This window comes from Antechinus flavipes, chromosome 2 (assembly GCF_016432865.1).
Source record: "Antechinus flavipes isolate AdamAnt ecotype Samford, QLD, Australia chromosome 2, AdamAnt_v2, whole genome shotgun sequence".
Taxonomy (NCBI): Eukaryota; Metazoa; Chordata; class Mammalia; order Dasyuromorphia; family Dasyuridae; genus Antechinus; species Antechinus flavipes.
In genome coordinates, this window is record NC_067399.1 from 132,627,898 (window position 1) to 132,640,066 (window position 12,169).

General features: G+C 35.6%; 1 protein-coding gene across 1 annotated transcript in view; it reads left to right on the forward strand.

Annotated features, from left to right (window-relative positions):
- The window catches only part of PLEKHA2 (pleckstrin homology domain containing A2), a 119,340-nt gene that overhangs the window by 102,313 nt on the left and 4,858 nt on the right, over positions 1 to 12,169 (forward strand). Inside the window, exons 10-11 of the mRNA XM_051975554.1 lie at positions 5,566 to 5,629; positions 10,922 to 10,999. Coding sequence (XP_051831514.1) covers positions 5,566 to 5,629; positions 10,922 to 10,999 — 142 coding nt within the window. The remainder of the gene's footprint in view (positions 1 to 5,565; positions 5,630 to 10,921; positions 11,000 to 12,169) is intronic.

Sequence of the window (12,169 nt, forward strand, 5' to 3'; positions counted from 1 at the left end):
ACAACCTGCACATCCCCTGCACTTTGTAGCCCCCATGCTCTGTATGTGCCCTGGGCCTCTGCCACTTCTCACCTATTGAATTCACATGTTCTTTAGTGCCTAATTCAATTGCCTACTTCCTGCCAATTTAGGAGACCCTTTCCTCCTTTGGGGGCCCAAAATAATATTTTTCTTCATATATTCTGTTGCTCCCAGAATATTAACTGTTGATCTTCTATTGTCAAAAATCTTTCATCCAGATGGCTTTTCCTAGACATTGGTGACGCTCTTTTCTGAGCTTTCCATTAATTTTTTCTCTTCACCCTCATTGTCTCAGAATCCTACACTTTTCAGTAATGCCAGGGTTGCTCACAGATATTCCATGTAAGGAAATCTTACAAAATGAAAAAAGAAGGAATATATGTATTTTTAGAATGTAAAATGTGTCGTGGGAGAAGATGAATTGGTGTAGGGTTCAGGAGCTTCGGCAGTAGTTCTGTTGTAAGCAATACTACTTCCAAACACCTTTGACAATTAACTCTCTAAGGGGGATGGGATTGGGGGAGGATAGATTGTGATCACTGTGACAAGGTGGAATCCTGATTAGTTTGCAGCTATTTTCAATCTACAGTGTAATAGCCATACCCTCAGAAGTCAGGGTAGCAGATAGATTACTTTTGTGTAGGGATGCTTTTAAACAGGGTCACACCTTGGAAGGAAATATTGCATAGACTAGGAAATTATAAAATAGCCACTAAGGCTGGTAAAGTATAGACTTGCCAGGTAGATACTGTGTAAAGACAGTTCCATAGTAACAGGAGAAGCTTCAGATATAAAACATAACAAGTTAGGATACTTTGTAAGTAGCTCTACTTCAAAATTTCATAGCTGGGAATGCCTTGATCCAAAAATCAGTTTCAATTTTGACCCAAAGGTCTTGATTCATTCCAGAATGGTGCTAGAGGACCCAGAGTATGGACTTTGTCCTGGTTCTGGGTCATACCTAGATATTGGGATCCCTAGAAAGTCTAAGTAATTCTGGAGATACAAGGAATGTCAGAGAACCAAGCATAGACTCTAAATCTTCCTTGGAGCAGAGCCAAATCTGCTTTATCCCAAATTAGCAAACTCCAGGAGTAGAATTAGAGAGATTAGGTACTGGCAAAGTAACCCTTATTGGGGTATGAGATCCAGAGCTATTTTTAGGACAAATCTCAGTGTGAATTCCTTTCTCCTTGACCCCATTCCCCCAAATTTTTATTATGATGTAAACTGTTTAAAAATGATGCAGAATGAGGTGGACTGTGTGAGCTGAGAATTTACACCAAGGAGAACCCATATATTGGGCGGTACCGATTAAAACATAGCATGTGGTCCTGGGGGGAGAGGGATATGTGGAAGAGGACATTCTATAAAGGAAGTGAATAAGCATTTATTAATAACCTACTGTGTGCCAAACACTGTGCAGGTCCCTTTAAAAACATTATCTCATTTGATTCTCATAAAAACCTTGTGAGTTAAGTATTGTGGTAATCTTAATTTTACAGTTGAGGAAACTTTGCCTGCAGGAAGATTTTTAAATCAAAGAATCTAGGGGTTCTCATATATGGGCTGATAATGAAGATGTAAGTCCCATTTACTTAATATCCATTTGGGAAAGTCCCATTCATACTTTATTCAATGAAAGACTTTACTCTAGGATGACCTGTTTTATGCCATGCCTCATATCTGAAACATTCTTATTTCCTCATCAATGCCCAGGAATTGCTTTTAAAACCCAACTCCAATCCAGCTTTTTCTACGAAATCTTCCCCAGCAACTTCAGCCCACACTGACCTTGCCTTTTTCTTTTTATTAATTTTTTTTTCTTTCCAGTTTTATATTCTGTTTCTCCTTCCATTCCCATTGAGAAGGCAAGAAATATGATACCCATTATTTGCATGAAGCCACACAAAACATATTTCCATATTAGTCATGTTGAAAAAAATCAAGTAAAATAAAGAAAAAAATATGCCTTAATCTGCACTCAGAGTTCATCAGTTCTCTCTCTGGAGGAGGATAATGTTTTTCATTATGAATCTTTTGAAATTGTCAGATCTCACTCTTTTTTCTTAATTCCTAGAGCATTTACCTTGTAACTCAGACTCTCATACTTGAATTTATTTAACAATTGCATTCAACAATTCAGATCAGTAAAAAGAACTATTAGACATGTGTTTGTGCACCAGCTCAGCTACTTCCTGGGCAAGGAACTTCTCTGAGCTTTAGTTTCCTTATTGATAAAATGAGAGGGTTTTATTAGACAATCTCTGAAGTCCCTTTAAGTTTTAAATCTGTGATCTTAAGATCCTATTTTTTATTTATGTCCTTATAATTATTTCATTAATCTTATCTTACCAACTAGCCTATAAGTGTCCTGAGAACCAGAGTTAAGCCTTTTAAGCATCAATTTAGTTCAATAAACATTCCTTGAATGCCTCTTATGGGTAGGTCACTGTGCTGACCTATGAGAAATCAAAATGCTATAAGACAAATATCCTGTCCTCAAGGAGTTCAAAATGTCATGCCACATAATTAGTCCAAATCACTTCTTAGTTTGACTAGATTTGACTAGAACCAGTGGGTAAAGATTATAAAGAGGTAGATTTGGTCAATTCCCTACATGTCTTGGATATTATTATTATTATTATTACTACAAAGATTTTCTTCTGGTCACTATTTCCCTTTTAATTCTAGTTGCACTAATTTTGTTTTGCAAAAATATTATCAGAGCTGTTAATACTATCTCCTTTGATCTTTTCTAGCCCTAATTTAGTTAATAATGTAATGCCGGAGAAACTGAGGCAGGAGAGAGATTAGAGAGTTTTAATATTTTTATTAATGGGAGAGTAAGATTGACTGGACAGGACTCTCATCTCAGATTATCCAGTCAGACAGAGATAAGTATACTGGGACCAAGGAATCCATATTGGTCCCAGGGCTGGAGGACCCAAAGAATCCATCGTCCAGCATACAGCTGCCCGACGCCATTCTCCAGCAATGAATGGAGGAACCCCAACTTCTTAAATACCTTTTTGGAGACAAAGAGAAAGGGAGGGAAAGTTTTTGTCAGGGAGGGGAAGCCATAAAACCCTAAAAAATCCGGAGACAAAGAAGTAAAGATATCGGGGGTTATCTTGGAATATTCTAAAGGAATATTGTAAATCCATAAAAGAGTCAGGAGATCTACTCTTTTATCTTGCTAATTTATAACCCGAGAGCGAATAATCCTTAGTTTTACTGGGTCAGAGACAGAACAGTTAAGGAAACTGAGACAGGGAAACTGAGTCAGGACAGTTAAAGAGAACTGTGGCATAACAATAACCACCTTTATATAGAAAAAGCTTTCTTAATGATCAATTAGAACTGTTCAATAGCTAAACGAAACTGTTCCATTAATAATAGCATACAAGAGTATTTCAGACTTCTTGTTGGGGATGTTGTAGAGAGTTAGTTGATTTTTTTTTTTTTTTATTCAGTTACATATAAAAAGTCATGTCATAAAACAAAGTGAAGCCAAATAGAAAGAAACATTTTTCATAACTATGGAAAGGGAAAAGTTCTTGACCAAAATAGGGATAGGGAGGATCAGAGGAAATCATATTAACAGCTTTGTTGATATTTTTGCAAAATAAATTTAGCGTATTTAGAATTAAAAGGTGAATAGTGATTTTAAGGAAACTCTTTGCAGCAAACTCCTTTACTTAAAAACAACAAATCTCTGATATCCAAGATATCTGGCACCTGATGTAATCATATAACAAGAACCATTTCCTAGTAAATAAATGATCAAGTGTATGAATAGGCAGTTCTAAAGAATCCAAAAATCCATATCAAAAATACTCCTTATCACTAATAACAAGAGAAATGCAAAATTCAAACAATTTTTAGGTTCCATTTCACACCAGTCAGATTGATAATGATGGCTAAAAAGGAAGATTGCAAATTATAGGAGGAGCTGTGCAAGGATAGGCACACTTAAGCACTATTGGTTCAATTGGTCCACCCATGATTAAAAACAATTTGGAACTATATTTCAATAATTACTAACTGTATCTGCCCTTTGACCTAATAATACTATTACTAGTGACATATTCCAAGTTAATCAAAGACAAAGGGTACAAAAATATTTATTATAAGCATTTTTTGTTGTAGAATACCACTGCAATAAAAGAATGTTCACCAATGGGGGAATGAGGGAAAAGTTATGGTATATTAGTATAATAGTATATTATTGCACCATAACAAAAGGAGATTCAGAGAAACCTAGAGAGGTTTATATGAACTAATAAAGAATAAAGTGAGAAGAACCAGATGACTATAATATTTACAAGGAAAAGAATTCTGAATGTTTGATCAATGACCACTCACAACCAGCACAATATTGATAAAGCTTAAGTCTATTTTTTGGTCAAGGACTATTTTTTAGGTCTACATTTCTAGACATGACTAATCATTGGTTAGAGCTGGTTATGATTTTTGTTCTTGCTTTGTTTTTTTTTGATTCACCATACTTGTTAAAAGAGATAACTTTGGATGATGGGAGATATATTGAGGGATGGAGGGCGTGTTGATGAGAAATGCAAAAATTAAACAAAGGCGCTCCTATGAAATAGTTAAAAACTATACAGAAGAAGGCAGAAGGAAATTCAAAAGGAGACCAGAAAAAGCCATTCTCGAATTACTATGCTGTGAAATATATTAAGTTTGAAATGTAAAAAACTGAAACCAAAACATATATAGTGATGTTTCAAGTCAGTTGTTGTTCAGGCATTTCAATTATGTGTAATTTGTTGTGACCCAATCTAGGATTTTCTTGGCAAAGGTATTGGAGTTTTTACCATTTCTTCTCCAGTTCACTTTATAGATGAGGAAATTGAAATAAAAAGGTTAAGTGAGTTGTCCAGGGTCACAGGGCTAGTAAGTGTCTGAGGACAGATTTGAATTCAGAAAGATGAGTCTTCCTGATTCCAGACCCAACTCTTTATCCACTGCACCATCTATCTGCTCTCCTGTCAAATATACTGTCCTCTTTTCCTGTTTTGTATAAGAACGTGTCCATGTTTGTTGATTTGTTAAATTGATATTTTTAAAAGAAAATTTGGAGAAAAATTAGACAGGTTGTGGGCCTAGGGTGGTCTTAGGATTCTTAATCCGGGATCTACCGACCCATTTGAGAGAACCTGAGTAGAAAAAAATTCATATTTTTTTCCCACTAACCTGACATTTAGCATTTCCTTTATTTCTGAATGTAGACAATAGTTTATAGGGATCTTGAGGTTTCATAAGACTTAATAAAGAATTCATGAACAAGAAAGGTTTAGAACCCCGTGACTTGGAGAGAATCCTGATTGGTTGAATAAAGGTATTCTGATCTTTGAAAATTTTTTCTCAAGTATTTTTCTAATAATTCCCTCTTTTTAAGAGATAGATGGTAGATAATCACCAGAATCATGAATATCTAAGAGAAGCTAAATCTCCTGTAGTTTATTCTAGCATTTTTTTTTTTTTTTTGTTAAATTCTGTGTTTTCTATCTTCATGTCTAGAGATCTCTTAATGAGAGACAACTTGTTTGAAATAATAACAAGCTCCCGGACCTTCTATATCCAGGTAAGATGCCCTTTAGTAGTGTTTTAATAGCTTAGGATTAAGTGAACAGTTCATGAACCTCATTCTTTTCGGTGCTTTCTCTTTTTACGTTCTAAGGGTCTAAATCGTAAATTTAGCACCTGACAGATATTCTTGGTCCCTTTATCTCCTAACAGGATGTTTGCCCCAAACTTCCCAACCATACAAAAATAAAAACAGGCTGAACCACTGTACTGGAGAATGTGAGTTTGTATTCAGCTGATGTCAGCCACTGGATTCTAACTAAGCAGAGAAAAGGAGAACTGACCAGTGATTTCACTTCTCTTATCTGGTTTATTTTTAACCATAGCTTTGTATGTGGACGTTAGTTCTATATAGGAGGGCAGAAGCCCAGAGTGCCCTGTTTCAGGGCCAGGTGCACAGCCCAGCTGCACAGAGAAAGCCATTGTCTGGGCACTTGCTGTTCAGCCAGAGGTTCCCCTTCTCCACCCAGTGTTGGCTCCCTCCCATCTCCTGCCGCAGTCACAGGAGCTTCAAATTCCTGCCTGGCACTGGCCTTTGAAAAACAGCTTCTATCCAGGCTCTGTGCTTCTAGGTTTAAGCCTCCAGCTACTATTAGTCCATAGATTTCTAGTATGGCACAGAGGACACAGTCCTGACTTAGAAGATGTGAGTTCAGATCATCTCTTTGTTATGTTATAATAGTGATTTGGAGCATCTTCTTTCTGAACCACAATTTCCATCTGTAAAATGGAAATACTAATCCTTAAACAATCTTCCTTATGAAATTGTTGAAACTTAAATGAAATAATTTATATAAAATGTTTTTTTAAACTTAAAGTGCTTTATCAATGCCAGCATTCTTCTTATTACCATTTCCCAAGCTGACAGAAATTACTGTATGTCTTTCCTGATGGCCACAATTTTCCAATACAAACCCTTCTATGAGTCAGTTTGGTTGTATATTTCTGGACCTCAAAACAAGCTTTTCAAAGTTTCTCTTCCCCCATAGACCATCACCTTTTTCCAAATACCCTCTGACGAGACTAACTAGAAACCCACTCAACTTTCACTGGGCCTCAGACATTTCCAGGTCTGTTTTCATAATAACTATAATCATTGTTCCTCTCTGCCTGCATAAAACAGAGAGGTCAGGGCTTTTCTTAGTGAGTTGGACTAATTTAAATGCATGTGCATACATGTATGTGTATGAGTATATACATATATGTAAACACACGTTTTCCCCCCCTGTATTTGCTGACTATTTTCTCCTAGAGACAGCAAGAGATTTTTTTTTCATTTCAAGGAAGAAAAAGCATAGTGAATGATGAAAAATTATGGAAAGAAATAAAAAATTGGAAAGTGGTTGTTATTTAAGGCAAGAAGTGATAGCTTTCTGTTTATTGCAATTCAAGAAACATTAATTTCACTTTAATCTTAAAAAAACTTTTATAATATTTAATCTATATCAGATTGCTTGCTGTCTTATGGAGAAGGGAGGAAGGGAGAAAAATTTGGAATACAAAGGTTTGCAAAGGTGAATGTTGAAAACTATTTTTGCATGTATTTGGAAAAATGAAATATTATTGGAAAAAAATTTTGTAAACTTACTAATTTTTAAAATAAGTATTTTAAAAAGTATTATTTTTTAAAAATTAATTTTAAAAATAATTATTTGCTTCTTTGTATCCTCTTCAGAATCTTTGCAAGCTATACAACTCTGGGAAAATCATTCAACCTTTCTTTGCCTCAGTTTCCTCACTGGTAAAATAGGGATGAGCACCTACCTCACAGGCCATTGTAAGGATCAAATGATATGTATAATATGCTTTTCAAACTTTCAAACTTAAAGTAAATTTACAAAAAAAGAACAAACATCTTGGTTCTACAGAGCAGAAGCAAGTACATTAACAGAAAAAAACAAAATCAAAACAATCATGCAAAATGTTTTTAATAGTATTTTTTTCTATTTACATGCAAAGATAATTTGCAGCATTTACTTTTATAAGATTTTAAGTTCCAAAGTTTTCTCCTTCTCTCCCCCCTCCCCAAGGTAGCAAGCAATTTGATAGAGATTATACATGTACAAACATATCAAACATATTTCCCCAGTCATATTGTGAAAGAAGAATCAGAATAAAAGAGAAAAGCAATGAGAAGTGAAAAAAACACAAAAAAGTGAAAATAGTGTGCTTTGATCTGCATTCAGATTCCATAGTTCTTTCTACAAATGTGAATAGATTTTCCATTATGAGCCTTTTGGAATTGTCTTAGATCTTTGTATATGTGATATGTTTTTGCTGTAGTCTTTTTCAAATCCAGCTGAGGCCAGGCAGCCTTTGGCTTTATTTTCTTTTTTCACGTTTAATTGTGGTTCTGATTCTATTTTTATTGCTTACATCACTTGATATAAGCTCTATCCTATTTTTCTCTATTCATATTTATCATATTTTATGGCACCGCATTCTATGAAGTATTTAACCATAACATATTTGGCCATTTTCCAACCATACTCTAATATAAGAAATTTTAGAATTCTGTAGAGAAAGAAATGTATCTAGTGTCTGTTCATTCTACCCTTATGCTATTTATGCATTAATAGCCTCCTCATCTATTCTTCCCAAAGACTTGCAATATCAAGAATTTACTTGCTAATTTATTGAGTTCTTATTGTAGGAGATGTAGGATGACTCCATGGGTAAGAATGCTGGAATCAGGAAAACCTGACCTTAACCTCTGGCACACATCAGCAAGTCACAAACTCTGAGCTTTTTTCATGTCTAAAATGAGAATAATAATGCTAGTAGTGCTTCTACTTTGCAGGTTGTTGTGGCTCTCAAGTTATGATATATGGAATATGTTTTGTCAGGGTTGAAGCTCTGTATCAGTACATTATTAATGTAATGTAATCATATATGTAGTACATGTGTATACATACATATACACACACACATTATACATAAGTATGTATACACATACATATACAACAGTGTCGGGCACTGAGTATTTTAGATCTGTGTTCAGATATCTAAGTGTTGAGTGTTTAGATATTTCATGGTTCTTTCAAAGTCTAAACGGACTTTACAGACTAATTGGAGGATAAGACAAATTCACAAATAAGTATAATTCAAGGCTCTATTCTTGATCTCTTCCTTTTTTTTTTTTATCAGTGACCTCAGATGATAATAGGATTGGTATGCTTATCAAATTATCCCTAAGGGAGCTAGAAGAGATCACTCACAGTTGGGGGGCAAATTCAGGATCCAAAAAGATTTTATTTAATAGAGTAAAATAATGGGATCAATCTGGTATGTTGAGATTTAATAAGGACAAATGTTACACTATAATTCTGAAAATCACCCATACAGGTACTAAATGAGGGAACTGTGAGTAGATAATAGTTAACTGTGAAGAAGGATCTTGGTGGTTTAGTGGTCTGTGAGAGCCAACAATCTCAAAAAATAACACAATCTTAAATTATGTTATATAAAAGGCCTATTAAATAGGGAGGTGATAATCCTACTGTCAGACATCACTAAACCTAGGAAGACCTCATCTCAGTGTTTGTGTTTATTTCTTCAGAATCTATACTAACGATACACTCTGGGCATATCACCTAACCTTTCTCTGCCTCAGTTTCCCCATTGATAAAATGGGTATGAGCACCTACCTCACAAGGCCATTGTAATAATCAAATGCTATAGGTAATATGCTTTTCAATCCTTAAAGCTTTTATAAATCTCTGCTATTATCTTACATATAATTTATTTTTTATTTTTAAGTGTTACATAATTATAACTCCAGATAGTACAAATTAGAATACATGCAACCACTTTATGGGATTCATTATTTGAACTAATTGGGACCTCGTCATGCTGTCCCAGAAATAAGGAATATCATCAACTCATTCTTGCTGAGATGTTTGGGATTGAATGTATTCTACAAATGGGCTTTTCAAAATGGGGATTATACAGAGAGGACAACATTTAACCTAAATGAAATTACCTTTAGTTGTGAAATTCTAGGCACTATAGAATTTAAAATTGGGGGAGCCCCCAAATGAAAATCATCTTTTACTCTGTTAGTCCATGAGACAAATTGTGTTGGCTTGATATACTTCTTTGGGGGCTCTCTGGAGGTACTCTTCCACTACCTTTTTCTTTTATTAGTACAAAGATGAATTTGGTTTGTGGATGGAAATTATTCCAGTTGCTACAAAACAACCAGGAGATGCAAGTACAGGATAACTTGGTGCTAGGTTAAGTTAAGAGAAATATTTAATAGTATAATGGGAAAAGTCACTGTTGAGGGTGTCAGGGGAGCTGTGTGTTCTAGTTTTGCCCATTACTACCCAAGTAACTTTGGTTGAATCATTCAATCTCTCTAAGTCTCCATTTTCTTATTTCTTTAAAAAAAGAGATAGAGAGAGTTGGATTTAGTCATCTCTGTGGTTTGTCCCAGCACATTGAAAAACAATTAGTTTTGGAGTCGGTAGACCCTGTATTCAAAGGTGATCTTGGGCAAATTATCTTTCTTCTCCAGCCTCAGTTTCCTTATCTGCAAAATAAAGGTTTTTGACTCAATGACCCTTTGTTGGTCCCTTTCAGTTCTAAACCTGCAGCAGCATGGAAATGAGGTCTCAAGGAAATATTACTATTCCCTTTGGGCAAAGATCATGGTTTGCTTAATCTGATGACATTCTAGGAAAATGAATTAGTCATAGAAAACTCGCCTCGGATTCAGAGCCAGAAAGAACCCTAGAAATCACCCAGCCCAGTCTCTTGGTTTTAGAAATGAAAAAAGCTCAGATTGCTCATGGTCATTCAGGCAGTAAAAGATGGGACAGCAATCAGTGACTGCTGAGCTTGCTTCTTCCCTCCCTTCCCTGAACTTCCAGCTGCCCCCTCGTGGGATGAACAGATATCACTTGGTGTCATTTGTTTCTGTTTCCATTTTTTAAAATGACATTTTATGATGCTAATTAACCCAGTGACAAACTCAGATATACTCTTTTTTCATGTGGCTAATAAGGGACTTTGCTTTGTTTAGTAAAAGGATTTTATTTTTCTTGCTTTCTCAGTTGAAGGGAGAGAGATGGGAGAAAGAAAAAAATGTATTTTGATTTATTGAAAAAATTTTAATTACAAAGAAATGTAGTTATCAAAAATATTTATTACATTCATTGATGCTGAGATCCCTTCCCAGCTCTAAGCTTTTATGATTCGGTGAACTTCTAAGGTTAAATAAAAGGGTTGAGAATGGGCAGAAACTGGGTTCTTAAGTGCTTCCACACAACCCATAAATGTTTTCCAGGCTGACAGCCCAGAAGACATGCACAGCTGGATCAAGGAGATTGGTGCAGCTGTCCAGGCTCTCAAGTGCCATCCTAAAGTAAGTCACATCTTTGCTGTTATGCAGTTAATACCAATTAAAGATAATGCTTACTGAGGGGGATGCTTTATTAGATGATGGGGACAGGCAGGAGGCCTGTGCCCAGGATGCAGCTGCAGCATTAGAATGTTCTCTTTTTAAATTTGTTTTTCCAGTGGTCTAGATGCAAGGTTTTTTAATTTTTTTGGGGGGAGTGGGGCTTGGGTTTTTTCAGGGTTATTTTTAAGGAAAGAGGTTAGAGTAGTGATGGAGAGCTGGAGGAAAGGAAAGATGTAATGTTTATGCTGTATTCTGCAGCAAACCTACCTGCCACTGAGATCAAAAGACAGTTCTGGATCCAGACTTCACATACCATTGAGTTTGTCTGGGTTTAAGTTGGGAGAATGCCTGGAGTTATAAAATAGAGATGTTGGGGGAGGTGGTTTTCTTGGGAATTGGAATAAACTGCACAAAGAAAGTGTGGTAAAATGGGGAAAGCACTGAATTTGGATTGTGAGGAATTCTGATTTTATCAGCCATTTAGTTTTTCCCAGTCTCAGTTTCTTCCTTCTGTGAAATGAGGGGATTGGACTAGCTGCTCTCTGAGGTCCTATCCAATTCTAATTCCGATGATATAACTTCTAATTTAGGACCCTCAATAATCTGGTTCTAGCCTTTTCCCACCCAGATTTCTCACAATCTATGTCCCAGGAAGTCTGGAGTACTAGCTTTTCCACAATCGTATCCTGTCCTCTGCACTTCAGTGCATTCATAGATGTTGTCACTCACAATTGGTATAGTCTCCTTCAGAGGTATTTTGCTAAATGTTTAACAACAGGTTCTCAAACACACACACACACACACACACACACACACACACACACCAAAAAACATATAGACAACAAATTTTAAAAGGTAAATCTACAATATTAACACTTAAATCTAGATAACAATCAACAAAACAATTAAGTCCCAGTTGATAGTATTTTCCCCACAGTGTAAATGCTCACATAAACATTTAACAGTTGGCTTTCTTGAGTTAGTAAGAACTTGCTCCAGCACATTCTTGCTCTCCTTCCTTATTTTTGCCAGTTTTTGCCTCTTTTTTTCAAGTCTTTGAAGTGTCTCCCCCAAAAATGGAGAAAGAGAAACAGAAAGAAGGCCAGACAAGGACAACTTGAAAAGCTACAA